A 20,107-nucleotide genomic window follows, 5' to 3' on the forward strand; every position below is an offset into this window, starting at 1 on the left:
TTTGATTAAGACAGCTTAAAATTCAAGCTTTAATTGAAATGGAAAGAAACATTCCAAGAGTATATATGTTTTATAGATTTCACTGAGTTACCAAATCGAGTTTTCACTGGATGTTACTGCAAACATGAACATTAAATAGTAAGCACCGAATAGGAGAGAACTCAAAAGAAAAAATATAACCATACCATATCAGAAGGGCTGGACCAAATGCTTTTGTAGGGAACTATCCCAACGTGTGATGCACTGACATGTTAGCTCATAGGATGTAAAGACATCCTTGAATCCACTTGAAAAAGCTTCTGAGGACTGACTACATCAACCCTTTCCTGGCAAGTATCTTCTCTGCCAGCCATAAATCCCAGCTCGATACATATCTAACATGATATACATTAGAGGCCACGTGTTTAAAGTGTATTAAGTCAGCTTAAATTATTTGACCAAAATTTTAAATATGTCATAGAAATCTAAAAAGGAGAAAAAAGGAAATTAAAAAAAAAAAAAAAAAGGAAAGAGAGGAGAACACCACTGCAGCTTTAATGCCAAGTTATTACTTTCTTTTTAAACAGAACTGTACAGCAACATAGCAAAGAACGCAGTGATGACAATTCCAACCAGACAGCAATCTAAGGGAATCCTAATCCTGTATACAGCAGAGCTGAAACACTCCCAACATTCAGATGCTCCAAAGATGTTGGCTACTCTAATGCACTCCAAACCAGTTCTACCTACAGAGGACATTTTGGTGTGAAAAAGTTTCTGTAAAGTTCCCTTTGTTTCCAGTGTTTTTCTTGTACAAAATATTACAATGTTGGTTTTTTTTTTTTTATATATATTTACAGACTTGCACAGCTAGAAAAATATAAACTACAATTGGGCTCGGCAATCAGTTCTTTTCTTTAAATACATGTCATTTCAGAGCAAAAATTGTAGTGGTAACATATCCTGCCTTCAAGCATCTGCACAGAGCAGCTTTCTTCCTTAAGCGCATCAAGCCTAAAAACCACGACTGCAGTGAGACATGTGCCACAGTAAGTGCAACGGATGCAATTCATCTACCTCCTGGCATAAAGAAGACAAAAGATGAATATTGTTTGTGCAGGTTAGTGGCACAATATAGAGAAATCCGTAACTGAACATTAAACTCCTTAATCACATTCATTAATTCCATAGGCAGAGCCTGTTAAAAAAGGACAACCAATGTAACTTTGAAGGAAAAGCAGACACTAAGTTCATGGGCATTATACATCTGGAACAAAACACAACCACAGCTTCAGGGGCATTTGCTACCTTCGAGCGAGCCCTAAGGTTTTAAGGTTTTTTTTCCATTCAACTTTTGAGTAGAGGCCAGGGAGGGTTTTTTGCTTTAAAGCTACAGTATCTGTCATTATGGCTTTTAACACCCCGCCTTTCACCGAGATGAGGTATGTGTTTCTAGGGAAATGGTAGGACATTGCTAGTAGTCAAGCCACCGAGCAAGCCCTCTTTCCACCAGAGTTCTGTTTATGGACACCACCTAAAGGGAGGTAAAAAAGAAAGAAAACAAAAAGTAGAAAGGTGAACCAACCACTAGAAAAAAACATCAGCAAGTTCCTAAACAATAGAAAGTCTGCATTATCATAAACTCTAACAGTGATAACAAAATAGGTATGTCAACACACACACCTCATCGCCCATCAAGTTCCACAGCTGTATCAGTGGCAGTCCTGTTGCACTGTCATAATTTGTGACCTGGAAACACAGAAAAACAAGAGTGGGCAGCAGTTCTGGTGTGAGCCATGAAGGATGCAAGGCCAGCATCATCCACTCCCTACCAGATACCCCATCCTATGTGTAGGCTGGAGGATATGTAGCTCCTGCCACCAGGCAGTAGCTGGGACACCCTGTAGGCAAGTTCACTTTCATCACTCAAATCCATGCCCTGGCCAGAATGAGTGCCCTTCCTCTCTGCCCACATCACTCACAAGAGGGAATACTCGTCCCTTCCCAGGCACACAGCCCTAAGCGGTGATTGATGCTACACAAGGAAGTCCTCAGCACCACGATTTATCAGCAGGACCCTGGGCAGCAGCCAGACTTACAGGCTCTGGCTTTGTCGTCCGTTTTCACTCACACAGGATGAGGGGGGCACAGAGGGTCACAGCAGCAGCACCATCAGCAACAAGACTTTCCCAACAGCTCCCACGTACCTGCGCCACAAGGACTGCGCCTCTGGTCATCTCATCAACAGCCGCGTCAGCTTCAGGGGAGAAGTGATCCTCATCTTGGGAAAGAGAAGAGGAGGAGGAAACAAATGAGAGTCACAGGCTTTAAAGGCCAGAAGGGACTATTAAGCTCATCTTGTCTGACCTCCTACATGTGTTAGGCCAGAGAATCCTCACCCACTGTTGCTGTACGTGTTTGCTGAAACCAGTCTATTAAGCTGGAGATCACACAAGCATTATGCCTGCTGTGTTGCTGAAGGGAAGAATGAAGTGCTTTCTAGAGCCACTAGCTAAGTTAATAGGAATTTAAGTGGCTGATGAATTAGGAGGCTTTAAAGATAGAAAAGTGCGTACTCGCAGTACCTTTGAGCTGTCATTAGTATTTTGATCCTTAATAAACTAAGCTCAAGGGCCTCAGGACGTTACTGACCCTGAGGACACTACCTGACCCGCCTGACCCCCAGCTCCTACAGCCACCCCTTCCGCAGCCAGGGCAGCTTTTTAGAGCCCCAGACAGCAAGCATCTCTACCACCATGAGAAACAGGGAAAACAACAAATCAGGAAGTATTTCCAGGCAGTGACTGACATTCTGCCAGTGCTTGGAGGGTAGTATTCTGAACACAGAACCATACACATCAGTCATTTTAGTAGGAAAGTGTCAGATATTTGTTTAACAGATTAAAAACTAAGTCTGCATTCACAGCTATTTTATGACAGAAGGTGGCAGAGTAGTTACAGCTACTTCACATAATACACTGCCAGTCCTGCCAACTTGCTGTTTAGGAGAGTAATTCATTCTCTCCCCCAAGCCGGAAAAAGCCTGGACATTTATCATCTTTCCCCTGGAGTCTGACAGGTTCTGCCATGCTAGCACATTTAGAAAAATAGAATTCATTTTTTCCAATTCTTGCTCTAGTCACATCAGAGGCTGTGCTTGCAACAGGAGGGAGAAGGTTCAGGCACAATCATTGCTTGTACAATTGGCATCCATTGACACTGCAGGAGGAGCACCAATGGTACGCGTCAAGAGCTCCATTACCTGGAAGCGGCACCACGTTGTCCAGTAAAACTTCTGCTCCTTGGAAAGGCAGCGATAAAAAGTCAGACCTTAAAGGAAAAAGAATCCATCAGAATAAGAACAGGGCTTTAAGTCACTCGTGTATTCTTTAAGGTGACATTGATTAATCAATTGTTCTAACAGGGATTTAGTTTAAAATTGATGACAGTCAAAAAAACCCTCCCAGCAACGTAAGCAGCAGCAATCCATTGTCTGATGAGCATGCCAGGCTGGATTGGGCTCCAAGCAAAAACCACCTCCACCATGGAGGCTGGACTGTTTTCCTTCCATCTCTGGGGCACAATCAAGTGTTTAATGAGCTTGTGTAAGAAAACCCTCACCCAATACAACTCTCCCAGCCAGTGGGGCTGGAACATAGAGAATCACAGTCTTATTCCTAGCTCATCAATGAACTACACCTTGGGGCCTCCTTTTGCTCAGCTGCCACACTCAAGGGGTAGAAGTCACAATTTCCTCTTCCCTCCCCTTCAAAAAAGCTTCACAAGAGCTTGCTGTGCTCCCAAGGAACCCACCCCTGCTGCTGAGACAAACCTTCTACCAATTCCCACTTCAGCTGTGGAAAAACCTAGAAGCAGTTCAAACAATACAGATGCCTCTGATGAAGATTCAAGCCAGATATGGCCTCAGGCCATGGAAGAGGAGCTAGAGACCTGATTTGTCTGAGTGTGTCGACCTTCACTTTGTCATATCCTCCATAGTCCACGTATCTGAGCTCCACTTCACTGGTCTCTTCAAAGTAGCTGATAACTTGAGCCCGTAGCCATGCCCCATCCAGGCCTGGAGCTGCACAGATAATACCAACTGCAGAACATAAGGGTACAGAGAAAAAAGCTCAATGGATTTCCAGAAATCAGCACTTCAGGCATTAGTTACAACTAGTAACTCCTTTCCATGTGATGCACCCTCCACTTTACACCACAGGCAGTGACCCTATGAAGATGTGGGAGTAGTTCCACACTTTGTCAGCAAACTTACACCAGGTGCCAGGTGGATAAGAAATAACCCAAGACTGACTTATCTCCTTCTGAATTTCAATGTGCAACTAAGTGGCTGGGGAGGCACTCAGGGATGAGTGGGGTAAGGAAAAATAGAGCAATATCTGTGCTCTATCTATAAGAAAACCAAATAAATGAACTAAGTGAACTATCACATTCTCACGCACTGGGAAACCTCCCAAGCCTAACTCAGGGGCAGCAGGCTTTCACATGACCCTAGAAGTTTCTCAAGTGAACAATTTGTGAGCAACCAAGTTACTTGCCTTCTACTGGAGTTGGCAGGGTTGGAATTTCAGGTTGAGAGTAGCAGACGTACATCTGCTGGTCAAGGCTCCGCAGGACATGGAAAGTGGGGTGTGTGTGCTGCTGCAGGAACATGTGCCCTGCATCGACTTGGTGCGCCACAACCACCTCAACAGTGACTCCATCCGGGAGGAAGAGCTGGCATGTGGAGGAAAGACACTCCCATTAGAGTTCACTGTAACACAAGCTTCATTCACAACAACTCCATGCTCACCAGCACCTCCCGAGGCTTACAGCCATGGCACTCTGGTATTTCACTTCCAAAGGCTGCTTAACTCCATGCTGTTCTAAAGGAAATCAGACTTGAGCTGGGGCCCACCTTATACCCAAGAAGACTATCAGCACAGAGCAGCCGTAAGACTTATTTACCCAAGAGATAAGCGAGCAGAGTCAGGAATGATGCAGGTCAAGCCATGCTGCACTATCAACACTGTGCAACTTGCCAAGATTCCCTGCCCATGGGGGGTTTAAGCATCAAGGTAATCTGTGCAGGGATTGTCCAGCATTTGTCACACGGGCCTCATTTGCCAAGTCATCTGCCCTGGCTGCTAGAGAGCCATTGTGCTGGGCAGCTTCCGAGCACTCCTGTGCTTGGAATACATCCAAAATGCCTTTAATTGCCCAGCATAAATTCAATTCTCCAGAACAAAGCCTATCGTCACACCCAATGAGACAGTTACGTGTACAGTTACTACAGGCAGAATGGGAACAGTAGCGGAAGAGCAGGTAGATAAATCTGATCTACTAACAGTTAAATCAGGTGGACGACAACCAGCCACACAAAATCAGACTGGGTTTGAGGGCATCTGTGAACCAGCCACACGGATACAGCATCCTACAATGCAGTGACCAGCAACAGCCTTCCACCCCGATGTCAGTATAGCTGGCAAGCTGGGACTTACCCAGGCAGTCATAAGGAGGGAATGAAGTGCCAGTGGTGCTGGTGGAGGTAGACCATGGATGTTGGCGAGACACAGCTCCTTGAACTTCGTGCCAATCAGGCTCAGTACTTTTTCTACTTGATGCGGGAAACCTGGAAGACAAAAGTCCCACAGAAGGTCTGTAGCACAGATATGGTGAGGACACCCCAAACTTGCCATATGAACCTACATAGCTACCAGAAGCCTTCTGCTCTACAGCAACAGCCTAAGTTTTAATAGATTTGCCATGTAACCTGGTATGAGACCAACACGAGCTGATACATATCCCATAGCTCCTCCTCCAAGCCTGAAGTGATCCTGCAAAAGGTGTTGGTTAAACTACAGCAGATGAAGATGTTAAAACGCATTCTCACTTCCAGAACAGAGGGTTCACATGCCAAGGCACCGGTGACCTGACACAGACCTCTACTGTAACAGCACTGAGCAGAAAGCTTTGTAAAGCACTGCACTCAAAGGCACTAAATCTGTTTAAACTCCTTGCCCATCTAGTTAAGGCCCCCAAGCTACATATTAGACCATGAATTAAGAGACTTTCCACTTACCTTCGATGTGACAGACCTGGGAGTCACGGAAATAAGGCTGTGTCGAGACATAGATTTTGGCACCAGACTGCTGCCTCAGGAAGCTCATAAATTTTCCTTGTTTGCCGATCAAGCGGCCAACTAATTCCTTTATGAAAGGGACAAGAAAGCAACAGTCAGCAAGAGAAATATTGATCAAACAACACTGTTCTCTGCAGTTTATTTCATTGCCTGCTCTTAATAACTGTGTACCCTCAAAGCCTTCTGAATGCTTTCAAAGCATCAGACCAACAGATCGGGGTGGAAGATCATGGGGAATAATGAGCGCAACAGCCCCGAGTGCTCCGTGTTTACAGTTTGTCCTGACTCTTTGCTCCTGCTGAGTCCTAATGGGAGCTAAACACTTAAACCCTCAATCTGTTGTTGATGTCCCTGAGCTGGCACCAAGCCAGTGCCAGGCAGGAAGAGCCAGAAGATGGCTGTGTAGGGCAGGGCAGGATGCAGGAGCAGGCCAGCAGCTGCTTACCTTTGGGACCTCTATTTCCCAGATGACGTGGTCACACTTGCTGGTTTCTCTCCCTAGCTTAGCGTTCTGCTGAGCCACTGTCTTCTTCATGGCACAGCCACTGTCCACAAAATCCGTACCATGTTCATCCAACCCTGCAAGACACGCACATGTGTCAGCATTCAGACAACCCCAGCTCCCAGACACAAGGCCATGAAAAGATGCCATTTCCTAGAGAGGTTACATAGAGCTCTTCCCATGCATTCACTCGGGGTGTTCCTGTATCAGGTTCTCCAGTGTGTCAGAAAGGGTGAAGTCCCATCACATGCAGCCTACTGAAAGTTTCCTTTTATTCCTGGAGAACAACCTGCACACCTCTGGCAGTGCCACAGGAGGCAGCCTGAGTTCAGCCATCATCCTTCAAACACAGTGACCCCGTCTGTATACAGCAGCAGAGATAAAGACACTAAAAGTCAAAGTTACCAAAAGCTGAATGAGAGCTTGCTGCTGCAGCAAGGAATTCTGCATTCTATCCATGGCCTGGGCAGGGCTCTTCACAGGGAGTTCAGCAGGCAAGGAGGGACGTGCAACCTATTCATCTGCTCTTTGCACTGGCATTACATTCCTGCCCAAACAGATGCTGCACAGTGACCTGAGTGCCAGGGATGGTCCACTACTAGTGGTAGGGGATTGCCTCTTGCCCAAATCTGTCCTGTGCTTGAAGAAACAAGGTGCCAGAGCCAAGCTACAGCTTCTTCCCAAACCATCAGCTGATACCAGGAACATTTCTACTTGGGAAGTGGACAAAGTCAAACATCTTCCTGCTGGGTCAGATCCCAGATACAGTCAGTGTGACACCTGGTTGATCTTTCCTCCAGATTAACAAGCAGGAGCATGAAGATCCTCACCTGCCTGCAAGTATTCAGGCCATCCAGTGCAGGGCCAAAGAGAAAAATAAACCCAACGGCTGCTTCACATTTGCCATATCTTATCTAGGAACACAGCACAGATGCCTAGAAAGTCAAAGGCAAGGATACGGATGGAAGCCTCATCCTAAACAAGGATGAGCCTGGGTATGAGGGTCAGCTGTGTGACCTCTGCTCCCACATGAGCACCTTGCCCTGCTCTATCCCCTCTCCCTGCCCTTCAGCTGTCTCGGTGCACAGCTCTCAGTCCTTGTCACCACCAGGTTCCACAATACACTTGTACCTTTTTGTCACACCAGCATTCACAAGGCAAAACCACTGTCTTCCTATAGTGATTCTCACTAGAGAAAATATTCTGTGGGTTTAATCCTTAATTGTTGGCAAACTCAATCCCCATATTTTGCAACAAGCAGTCTTCCAACTACTCTGTAGCAATTACAAAAGACATCCTGTCATTAAGGGCTGTTGGCACCACAGGCTCTTATAAAGGACTTTAACATCCATCCCAAGGTCACACAGGTTAACATTTGCTCAGATAGCTTTGCATTCTACCAGGCACACATCATTCAGGACCTAGAAGGCAAAAGCAACACAGACAGATGGGGAAACTCCATGACCACTGCTCCCTGTTGGGATTTCTTGGCATGCACCTGCCCTTCCAAGCAAAAAGGCTTCAGGGTAATTGGTCTGCAACCAACTGATTTTATCACAGTTCATGAGAGCACTTCTCCAGTTCATCCAGCAGCACCTCAGAAACCTGCCTCATGGCTCCTTCCAGCAGCAGCTCACAAACACAGAGAGGAGCCCAGGGCTTACTAGAGCCTGCCCAACTGAAGCAGAAACCATTGGGATGAGCAGGTCTGTCTCAAACCAGCAAGGTCTCCTACAGCCTGGCCTACACCCAGGGACAGTCCATTTCACTGGGCTACTCAAGAACATGCTCAGCTTTAGACAATAAGCTTTGTGCTGAACAGGGACCAGCCCATTCACCCCTTTGCAGTATACCCTGAAGATCACCCAGCTAATGTTGGATACTGGATGGGAATTCTGAGAGCAAACGCAGACCCACCTGCACCTGAGGGCTAAATAGTCATTTACTGGGGAAACTGAACGTGAAGATGATTTATCTGCACATGTTCTGCAGCAGGAGGGTTACAGCACGTAAAATGCTTGTTCACCACGTTTGTATAGGAGGATTTTCAAATCCCTTACCTTGTGGGCAATCTCCATCTACCCCTGGTGCCTTGCTGCACTCATTACACAGGTCTGGACCATTCTCCCTCAGTACCCCATTGCTGTACGGCACTTTGTTGTCTTCAGGCAGCTTCAGAGCAGGATGAGTTTCACTTGGGCCGGAGCTCTGCTCAGCACACGTGTCGTGGCTTGCAGATACGCTCAGTGACTCTGAATGCTGGCCTGATGCAACAGCCAGCCTTGTGTTCTGCAACGGGCCCTCTGCACACATCCCACCTTCAGGTATGGATGTGCTGCACCCAGAGCCCTCCCTAACCAAAGGTGACTTTTCCAGAGACCCTTTGTGGTTTTCCATAGGAGTCCAACCACCTCCTTGGGACTCACTGCACATAGGGGTCTTCATCCGACAGTCTGTTGTGGCTCCCTGAATGGGGCTTTGTGTTAAACAGCTTGAACATGTCACATTCTGATCCTGCTCCTCTGCCTGTGGGGATGTCAGTATCATAGCATCATTCTTTCCAGCAACATTCTTATCAGCTACTGGAGCTTCCTCTGCAAGTGTCTGATCAGCGGAAACAGCACTTGCCATCTCCAGAGTTGTCTCAACTTGGCTGGCAGCAGCCTGGCAGAGCTGAGTGGACCCATCACCTGTAGGAGCAGACAGCACTCCCTCACTGCACGCAGGGTTCTTCATCCAACAGTCTTTTGTGTCTCCCTGTTCAGGGCAGGATAAACAGCCTTGCGTTAAACAGCTTGAACGCGTCACATTCTGATCCTGTTCCTCTGCCTGTGGGGATGTTGGTACCACAGCATCACTCTTCACAATGTTCTCAGTGGCTACTGGAGCTTCCTCTGAAAGCACCTGATGAGAGGAAACACCACTTGCTGTCTCCAGAGGTGTCTCAACTCGCCTGGCAGCAGCCTGGCAGATCTGAATGGACCCATCACCTGCAGCACCTGACAGCACTTCCTCAGTTGCTGCCAAAATGACCTTGGAAACAATCTGTATTGTCACTTGCTCAATTTTCTCAATGTCTTCCTTGCACAAACTCACTCCTCTAGTCTTCTCTCTTCCCAATTCATCTCCTTTTGGCTGTGTGTCCTCCTCCTCCTGACACACAGGTACAGTACTGGCAATTGACCTGGGCACGTCTTCTTCCCCTGACTGCTCCGAACAGGCAGACTCCAAAGGGAGAGAAACACAAGCAGGGACACTGCTTTCGTCTTGAGATCCCGTTGCTTCTAGTTTTTCACTGTCGTCCTCAAGGGTGCTGGGCTGAATTGTTGTTAATGGCAGGGCTTGTGAGAGATCCAGCCTCTCATCAGTTTGACACATAAGAGAGGGCATCGTCAACCCTGCCGACAGCAGGGAGGTCGAGGTTTTGTTCTCTGTGCATTTCTCTTCCAGCAAGGAAAACGGTCTTTGAGGAACACATGGTTCTGTTCTGGGTGCTGAATCCTGTTCTGTCACTTCTTCCTGCTGCTCTTCAGTGGCTACTGCTTGTTCATCTTGATAGGTTCCATGCTTTTTTCTATGGGAATAGATCCACCAGCAGCCAAGAAGTGCCAGCACTCCAGGTATGGCATATGGGATGAAGTTCCGGAAGCATAAAGACATTTTAGAAAGCCTCAGCAATTATACCTAGAAGGAGAAACAGAAAACAAGTTACAATAGCCACAGGGAAGGGAACAGGAAGACTAAAGTTTCATAAATGCCTTGAGGTATTTCTAGTAGCAGGAACAGGCTTGTTTTCCAGCTGCTCTTTAAATTCACATCTCTGCTCTACCAGCAGACCACACAACAAGATCCTTACCTAAGACCAGGGATCTCTGGACATTTCTCACCATTATAGCCATCAGTTTCACCTTACCTCCCCTTTACACTCAAACCCAGTTCACCTTTCCCCTGCCTCACCTTTGCAGGTTAGTGCTACACACAGGGCCAGCACCCAGCACTGCAGTCTCTCTACAGCAGGCTGAGCTCATACCACCGCTGGACCACAAGTTTGTTCTACATTAAATTTACTGCATAGACAGCTGCCACTCCTCTGACTTTTGAGTTGAAATCAGTCTTTTTTATTCTAGAAAGTGTGTGAACCCTTCCCTGCCTGGACACCACTGGGACTCATGTCCCAGCCATGCTCCTCCATCTACAAGCCTCATCTAGGTTATATGATCAAGGGCTGAGGGGCCTTTCCTTTTCCTTAAGGAAAGCCTATAGCTGGCACACAGAGCTAAGGTTATCCACATCCCCAAAACAAAGAGTGCAAAGTCTCTCAGTTTATATTTTCACTGGGCAGGAACGAAAGCAGAACCCACATGTCTGACAATGCTTGCACACAACAGTAAGGTTCACCAAACGGGCCCCAAGACTTTGGCCAATAAGCAACAAAAACAAAGATTTTTTTTCAGGAGATAAAGTCCTAGAAATGGGAACCACCCACTGGAAAAGAGTATTATCTAGTTCCTCTTTAGAAGTATAAATAATTATAAAAAGACAAGACAATCAAGGCAGTCTCTCAGCTATGCTTAGTCTGTCTCAACCAGAAAAAAAACTTCTGTTATCAGAGCAAGCCTCCTGACCACAGCTTCCAGATACCTCCTTCGGGGCCTTGATTTTCACAGCAGCTGATTACATCCTAGCTAAGGGACAAAACCATGCCTCCCTCAGACTCAAACCGAGCATCCGAGACCTGGAGCATTAATATACATTCCAGATTTCTCACCTCCTCCAGCCACAACCTCCTATCCTACAGGAGCAAACACACAACTCCATCAGCCTGGCTTCTGTACTCTTGCTGCAGAGTCATACAGTCATAAAGTCACAGAATGGTTTGGGTTCAAAGAGACCTTAAAGATCACGCACTTTCCACTAGACCACGTTGCTCCAAATCCCGTCCAAGCTGGCTGAGGTGAGTAAATAAATGAATGGCAGAAGCAGGGACTAGAAAACGTCTTGCTCAACCCCAAATCAAAGCTCAGCTGCAGACACGACTTCAGAAGTCCAGTAACATCTCCAGTATATCACAATTGTTGTTCTACACAGCAAACTTGAGTCTTGTTCACTCTGTGACACTCATGTCTGATACCTCTTAAGTCTGAGTTACTTCCAGCCAGGCAGCAGGGCTTACTGCTGAGGAAGAACTTTCAGATAACAGCAACATCTGAGACTTGGAATTAAAAACCAAAACAAAACAATAAATCTATGCAGTAATTTGGATGTTTGGGTTTTGGAACTTGGTAAATGGAAAGGGTGAAGCCTGTACATACATTCCTGAGACAAAAGGTACCCATTTCTGCTCCCCAGCACAATGGCACACTGTGAGTGACCGCGAGTGCTCATCTGCTGCCCGCTCAAGTTGTAATTCATGCAGAGCCACCCCACAAGCTGTCTCACAGCGCACCACAAACTCAAATTAAAGTAGCTCACAAGTCCATTCCCAGCAAGCTTCCCTGATTAAACAGACAGCCCTATTATTATCCCATTCCCTATTAAGTTGCACCAACTGTACAAACAATGATCCCACACAACTCTGCAGCGCAGGGAGACAGTAGCAGGATGCCCCACAGAGGGCCAGGCCCGTCCCAAAGCCTGGCAGACAAAGCAGTTCCAAGAGTCCTTTTAAACATTAATATCATTTAAGTTAAAGATCTCACTCTGTGGTGTTTAGACCAGTGGGAATGGTGAGTTAGCTGACTGCTCCTTGCAAAGCTCATTTCATTTCATGCTTTTAGTTTGACTAGTTTCAGCAAGAGCTGCATTATACTGCCAGTGATGTGTTAAACGGGAATTCCACATCCTTCCATCAGCTAGAAAGGGACAAAAGGCAGTGGCTCTCCACAAGACACCAGCAGACATCCTAAAGCACTGGGCTGGCCAGGGGGCAGCTAGCACTAACAAACACCTCCTTGCATAAACACGACAGGAAGGCTTTGGTGGCCTGATTTTAATATGCTGGTCACACCACCACTTTCATGTGATGCCTTGAAGACAGCTGATTTTTAACCTGCTCAACCCAACAGTTGCAAGATGCAGCACATACTTCTCTTTCATTTCTTCCACAGGGGCACTCCTACAGCCCACATCTGTTTTTCCAACAGGTTTAAAAGCAACAAAACTCTCTCTCTGTTGCCAACTTGACAGCCAGTTCAGGACCACAGGAGCAAAGGGATCATTTAAACACATGGAAGGGGGGAAGCAAGCCCAGGATTCTCCTGCCAGCAGCAGAACAGAACATGGCAACTTGTCAAATCACATGGCCTTAAGCAGTGCCAAACTGGAGAAGCCCGGCCCGGCAGCCCCTGCACTCTGCAGGCAGGAGGAGCCAGCTGGGGAAGCAGCTCCGGAGGCTTTGGGCCGCGGACAAGCAGCCCGTAGAACCAGAACCAGTGTGAACACTGGGTGCCCCAGTGCCGTTCCCCAACACGCGGGGCTCCGTGCAGTCCTGCACCAGGAACAGTGCAGAGCTTGCACACTGTACACGCTTGCCCTGCGCCATGAGCCACTTCCACTTCTTCCTCCTGGCATGCCAGGAATCCACTCTAAATGTCACACCTTGTATCAAGGCACAGAGAGCTGCAGCGAGGGCATGAGGCTTGTCCAACTTGCTAAATAATCCCCACAGTAGGTCAAGATAGGATTAAGACACCAAGGGGAGAATAGGGGTCAGTCAGCTCTCCAAATCTGTATCCTGACTTGATTTATGGAAAACTCCTGGTAAAGATCAGGGGGGTGAGGACAAGAATGAACCCACACACTTGCCTACCTTACAAAAAAAAGGCAAGGACAGTCAACTTATTCTACTTGCTCGCATTAGGATCCCAGAGCAGTTTTAAGCCACCTCGTTTCTCTCGCCAGCACAAACAACCCTTCAGAAGACACATCCGTATAAGGTTAGAAATGTTTGCAGCACGAGGTTCACAGAGAAGCCAGATAATTCATTCTCAAGGTCCGAGAGGAGAGTTCAGCAGGCACTCACTCCAGATTTCCAGGGCTTTCCACACACAGGAAGGTCTGTTCTGGGGGCAAGCTGCTTCCAGTCTCTAGGAGAGAGACAAGGACAGTTCCCAAGTGATGGAGCCCCCATGCCCTGCAGGGACATTCCCCACAGTGCTGCCGGTCCCTGCCTCCTCCGCTTCCCTCCTGCCCCAGCACTTGAGAGGTTACACTTCCAAACCCCAAAAGCAGTGGAAATCAAGGCTGGAATAAAGACCGTCCTGAAGGATCACAGAGCAAATGAGCAGGTGGCTAAATTGGAAATGCAGCTTCAACAGCAGAGACAGGATGACTCTGTGCAGACCCTATAGTTAGTGATAGGATTTATTTCCTGAGCGCTCTATCTGGGTGAAAGAGAACTGGACAAGGCTGGCAGAGTTCAAACTAAATGGGACCACGTGGGCCCTTAAAATTTTCCATGCTAAAAATAACCAGTAGCACATGCTCTGCCTTATAGGAGGCATAAGAACAGGAGTTGACAAAAACCTAAAGAAGTGGAGGCCATGCCTTTAAAATCAATCACTGCACAGAAACAGACTTATTCGACCTACCCTGGCCATAAGGTGTGTTTTCATTGAAAGGTGAGTTGGTGCCCATGTCCCCGGGCTGCAGGTCCCTGCATTGCACACTCCTGAGCACCAACCAGGCTGCAGAGCCTTCCCATACACCTCTCCCAGGCAGCCTGGTGTAGCACCACCAACCAACCATCACCCAGAGGTGAGGGCTCAGCAAACATGACTCAGTAGCTACAAACACACGAAGACAGGCAGGAGCCAGGCGAGCAAGGTCCCATCTAGATGGCACTTCTTTGAAAAGAACTGAACAGGTAAGTTTCTCTATACTTAAATAATTAAAGGTAAATGCTGTGCAGCAATTTCTGCTGCTTCAAACACCAGTACTGTGAGACAAGAACAGCAAGAGACACCCCTTAAGCAATACCACCTTTTCACGGCCCAGTTAACACAGGCTACAGAGCTCAAGAAACAGGCTCCTCTGTGAATGAAAACTACTAGTGAAGCCACTCCACAGCCTTAAAATATTTAAGAACAGTCCTATTTGCAGAGGGATAAATTATGACATAAGTAAAAGGCTGAAAAAGCTGGTTGTTGTAGAGCCAAAGTAGAGCTCTGGAACAAGACGTGCTACCAACGCCAGGCTGTCTTATCTCTGAGATAAAAACCTGCTTTTGATGTTCCTACAAGAGCTCACTCCCCTCCTTTGCAGCTGAGGCTGCTCTGCTGATGGCCCAGGCTTTATTAGTAATTTCATCTTATAGTCACTTCTTCTGTGCATTTCTCCCTCCTCAGGAGCCAAACACCATCCCAGCACAGCTCCACACTCCAGCAGCATCACTTCTCGGCCAAAGCAGGACCCCAAAGAGTTTCTATGTTACACTCAGTTTACAATACAAGTATCAGCCTAGTTAAACTGTAGCAGGCTTTTTACTTATGTTTTGGAAATCACCAAGGAGCACACATATACACTAACACCGACCACCAGCAACCCTCCCCACACGCACTGATCACCCCTGAGCTCATCACTCCTGCTACACAACAAGTCACAGGTTACACTCGGTAGTTAACATTAACCCTATCCGATTATCAAGCTCCTTAATGCATGTTCTACCCTATTACCTTCCTGCTCCAATCATTTCATTATTGAAGGTCTCCTCAGCCAAGGAGTGTCTCCCTGTGAATCCTCTATGACAGACACCACTTTGCCAGAGAGGTGTCTCAGATACAGAAGCAGACTTCAGAAACTGCTCTTGCACCACTTCACCAACACCACCTTTCTCTTTCTTGGCTATTCCTCAAAATTTGGTGGAAGTTTGTTGTTGGCTTTTTTTTTTTTTGCCAGCTTTGGTGTCCGCTCCAGAAACAGTCGTCAAATGTTCTGCCTCAAGCCACCCAAAAGGGTTTAGCCCATAAGCCAGAGGCCACACCACCTTTCTGTTCTCACCCAGCTTTAAAGGGCAGAGAAAGTCCTCCGATTGAGACTAATGCACTCTGTGCACAGGTACCCCTGACTGGGGAATCAACAACACTTCTACAGCCGAGGGGGGCTGGAACTGCTGGTCTTTCTGGTCTGTAACAACCCACTTAATATCACTTGTTGGGATTCTTTCTGAACAGCTACCTCCTCAACACATCTACCAGTCCTGATTCAACTCTTTTAAAAGCATTTAGTCTGCTATGAAAAAGAGAACTGGTCCTCTATGATACAGGCAAAGCAGCCTTTATTACCTTCATAATCTACCAACACATTACCAAAATTTTCCCTAAATCCAGACTTTACCGTCTTTCACTCCTTCTGCATTTTCGCCCAAGTTGGAGAACAGAACAAATTATTTTCCAGAATTTCACAGAAACTACATCCAATACTTAGCATTTTGTGTTTGCTTCTGCACAGTGAAGCTCATGCAGCCGTTGCTGTGGGCAGCAGTGTAGTGTCTACTACAGGGCAGCTTATAAATTAAGATTTCAAAGCAACCAGCTAAGTCAAATGCCTGGTATCCAGACCCATTTCCACAAAACAGGCATGCACAGCACTCTGGAGCAGAGACTAAAGTAACCAAAGGCTTCCAATATACTCTGCATGCAAAACAAAAAACAGACTTGCATTTTCAAGGAGACAGGATGGTGAGGTTTGAATCACAACACACTGATACCACTGTAAGAACAGCAAGAAGAGGCAGCACCGACACCAAGCAGGTATCTGGAGAACAGCATCAAGACCTACTCACTAGATTTACTGTGCTCAGCAACGAGAGCTTGATAAGCAGCTCCTCAAAACAAAAGCAGCACTAGACATAAACAGAAAGCAAGGAGCAGTGGTTTTCAGTTGGAAGCTCTGTGCCCGGGGCTTGGCTTGCTGAGAGCAAGTCGCAGAAGCACCCAGAGAGGAAGGATAGCAAACATTAATGGAAAAGCACTTTATATTAATCTGCACTAGGAAGGAACTGCAAAGGTTCCAGAGAGTCATTTGGACTGAACAAGCAGGAAGGTAACTGGTATGCACTGAACAAGCTTGCCATGAGAAGTTACACAACATACTTGAGACTGATCAGAGAGAGACCTGCTTCACTTTGATCTGTATTACAGGAGCACCCACGAGCCTTTGCCCAAATTACACCAGGGGCTGTTCTCAGACACAGAAAGGCTTCCCCTGAAGACTGCAGGCTGCCTCCCTTCCTCGGCTTTGGCAGCCCTTCCTTTAAAAAGCTATGCCAAGACAGATTAAGCCACTTTCCTACGGTCACATCAAGCTGAAGGAAACACATGAATAGAAAATAGGTACTCCAACTCGAGAGACAAGAGCCCATCCTCTTACCAGGCAAACAGAACACTACACTCCATTCAACTTGGAATACTTTCGGGAAGTGATGAGCAGATTTCTTTTCTGAACACCAAAAAATTCTCCCTAACCCTGCATTTCAACAAGAAACGGAATACAAGACCAAGCTAATAACAAACAAGGCCCTAAGGTTTATGGGGACACATACTCCAATCCTCATTCCATATTCCCAGTTCACAGATTCATCCCTATGCAAATCTAACGTCCCCAACAGAAGAGGCACACACAGATCACGAGCTTTTGCCAGGAACTGCTGCTATTTATACACGGGAGTCAAAACTCAGCCATAGCACATGCTAAAAGTTTCTCATCCTCATTGCCAGGTGGCAGCAGAGGTCAAAGGCAACCAGGACCTCTTCAGGTCTACCAGCAGTGATTTGTCTGCTGAGGAAGGATTTTAAATGATCTTTTGTGAACTATTCAGCTCTGCCAGTAGTAAGGCACAGGACCCATATTCAGAGTCAGCTTCCAGCCAGGGTACAAAATGCAGGAGCAGCAAAGTGAAACAGAATCCATGTCCTGGGCAATAAAACCCCACAGTAACACAGCTGAAGACAATAGTCTGCAAAAGCTGCCTGTGACACCCAAACCTGTCATCACCTTCAGCAACCCCTATGAGAAGGAAACTCAACAGCCTTCATTTCCGGAAAATATTAAGCACCTGCTGAATAAAACAGCTTCTTCCAAGTATTTGAAAGAAGCTGCCTGAAGTTAATCATCACTTCATGAAGTTTAACCAGCCATTTGCAGTAAGAGCACTGTAGTTAGAAATCAGGATCTAAGAAAGCTAGTCATTAGATCTGAAACATTACACAATTAAAAGTAATTAATGCTTTAAATCTTTTATTGCTTCTAGATGTTGCTAAGGGCACCTCATCTTATTACAGTCTCCCTGGACACTAGAAATACGTTTAAGTCACATCAGTTAAGTGCACATGAAAGATGAGAGCCACAGATAAGTGGGGTATGTTGCTTTTAAAGCATTATGCTCTTCAGCTAAACCAGCACAGTCTACTACTGCAGAAGTATGCATGGACGTATGAATGGACTGAGAGAGTCGGGCTTGTCTGGCCTGGAAAAGGCTCCAGGGACACCTTACTGCAGCCTTTCAGTACCTTAAGGAAGCCGACAAGAAATCTGGAGAGGGGTTGGAACTGGATAAGCCTTAAGGTCCCTGCCAACCCAAACCAGGCTGGAATTCTATGATTTAGTGCACTAGCAGCACATGCAAGCAAACTAATTAATCAAGAACTAAACTGTGCCATCAAGATACATGCAGTGAAGGTGTACTATCCTTTATTGGGAACACGGGTGCATTGACATTAATAGATGACAGGTACCGCACAGTGCACAGTATTTCAACCCTTTGCACAGTTAACTCTCTTAAAGAATGAAGAGTTTAAGTGACTTGAACCAGGTCACACAGCGAGCCCTGGCAGAAGAGCAAGCTCAGCTGCATTGCTCCAACAGCTCTGGTCCATGTGCTTCCAAGAGAAAGCCATACCTCCCTCACGAGTTGTGCCGCGCTCCAGCACGCCACGTGCTCCTCCTTGGCTACACTGCACACACACGCTGGGCTGCAGCTCAGTAGATCATTCACAGGCGCAAAGCAAACAGGAGAAAAGGAAAGTTACTGTCTCCCACTACTGCCTTCCCCAGCAACAAGCCATTTCCTTTCACCTGAGACAAAGTCCACAGGGGCTCTGATAACACTCAGCAAGCACAACTACCAACCCCACCGAGGCAGCACGAGACCCTGTGAACATGGAAAGCCAGAATTACTTCCATTCTGCAGCCCCTTAATTTTCTGTAACAGATTGGCTATGGTCAACCACAGCTTTTGTTGCCAATCCTTACTATTACAGGTAACTCATGAAAAGGGTACCCTCAGCAAGGTGCCTATTCATTTTGCATTCCCTGCTTCATGGTATAACTTAATAGACTGTGATAAAGAACTCAGCCAGACATAGATCAAGTAGCCCAATTGTGGAAGATGAGTAACTTAGATCCTACTTGCTTCAAGAAGGGGGAAGAAGAATGAAAAACAAAAGAAGATAAAAGTCAAACAACAAGGATTCTTTCGGGGAAGCAAGGCTACTGAAGCATTCCTTCCTCAATAGCAATACAATTTAATTCCTTTGCTCTTGAATATATTCCATGCTGGCTTCCAGACAAGTAGAAGTCACTGCAGTATATGAAAAGCTTGCTAATAACAGTTTTTATCAACTATTACCATAACATAAGCAAGCCTTGCCATACCAGACATACAAGAGACAACACAAGGCACCCTTAATCTTTACTACCTCGTCTGCTGCTCTTATGTCATCTCCTGCTTTCATTTCTAAGCAGCTACAGGAGAGTTCACAGCGAGAGTGAATCACATTTAACACCAACTCACACGACTCCTCCGGCCTGCACAGCCGCTTCTCTCAGGAATGTTCTGACTTCGCTATTGTCAAGTGGGAAATAAACAGTAAAAAGCGCGTAAAACCACTCAAAGACCCTGAGGAGGCCTTGACACCCCTCTGCCTGCTGCACCCCCCGGCCCACAGCACCCCTCAGCTGCCGGGACCCCCGGCACCCCCCCCGCCGCAGCCCGCCCATCAGCACTGCTGCTGGGGAGCCCCGGCCGAGCCCGCGGGCAGCCCCCCTCAGGCCAGGGGTGAGCTCCGGGCCGGGCCGCGGGCCGAGCGCGGCGGCGCTGACCTTGGGCGCAGCGGGGCCGTGCGGGGGCCTGAGGAGCGGCGGCCCGCGGGGCTGACAGCGCGGCGGCGGCAGCAGCACTCCGGCCCCTCAGCCCCGCACCGAGCGCTGCCGGCTGACAGCCCGCGGCCCGCCGCTGCCTGCAGGGCCGGGCAGCGCCCTGCCGCGGTACTTACGGCCGGTCCGGCGCGGCGCCGCGCTCCCCGCGCCGGGGCCCGGAGCAGGTCCCGGTGCCGCCGCAGCTCCCGGTGCCGCCGCCGCGCCCACGTGCAGCCCGCCCGGGCCGCCGGGCTGGGACTTGCAGCGGCTCCCGCCGCCCCGCCCGGCCGGCACGCCCCTCTCGCGAGACGCGGCGCTCTCGCGAGATCCCGTCTCCTCAGACGCTGCGC

The 20,107-nt window shown here is 47.5% G+C and overlaps 1 protein-coding gene across 4 annotated transcripts; it reads right to left on the reverse strand.

Annotated features, from left to right (window-relative positions):
- On the reverse strand, positions 1–20,088 carry AKAP1 (A-kinase anchoring protein 1). Of its 4 annotated transcripts, none has more exons than XM_030472690.1 (11): positions 19,895–20,088; positions 8,684–10,307; positions 6,567–6,700; positions 6,062–6,188; positions 5,481–5,611; positions 4,539–4,716; positions 3,931–4,081; positions 3,242–3,309; positions 2,187–2,260; positions 1,663–1,728; positions 1–1,513 (listed from the first exon to the last, which is right to left on the reverse strand). In XM_030472690.1, the coding sequence occupies exons 2-11, from the start codon at positions 10,281–10,283 to the stop codon at positions 1,454–1,456; spliced, it is 2,589 nt and encodes an 862-aa protein (XP_030328550.1). In that variant the 5' UTR covers positions 10,284–10,307; positions 19,895–20,088; the 3' UTR covers positions 1–1,453. The 4 variants fall into 4 exon arrangements, with proteins under 4 accessions (XP_030328550.1, XP_030328551.1, XP_030328549.1 ...); XM_030472691.1 differs by lacking the exon at positions 19,895–20,088 and having other exon boundaries at positions 8,684–9,227; positions 9,528–10,555; XM_030472689.1 differs by lacking the exon at positions 19,895–20,088 and having other exon boundaries at positions 8,684–10,555.
- Positions 20,089–20,107: the final 19 nt, after the last annotated feature.

Source organism: Strigops habroptila (genome assembly GCF_004027225.2).
Source record: "Strigops habroptila isolate Jane chromosome 13 unlocalized genomic scaffold, bStrHab1.2.pri S16, whole genome shotgun sequence".
Taxonomy (NCBI): domain Eukaryota; kingdom Metazoa; phylum Chordata; class Aves; order Psittaciformes; family Psittacidae; genus Strigops; species Strigops habroptila.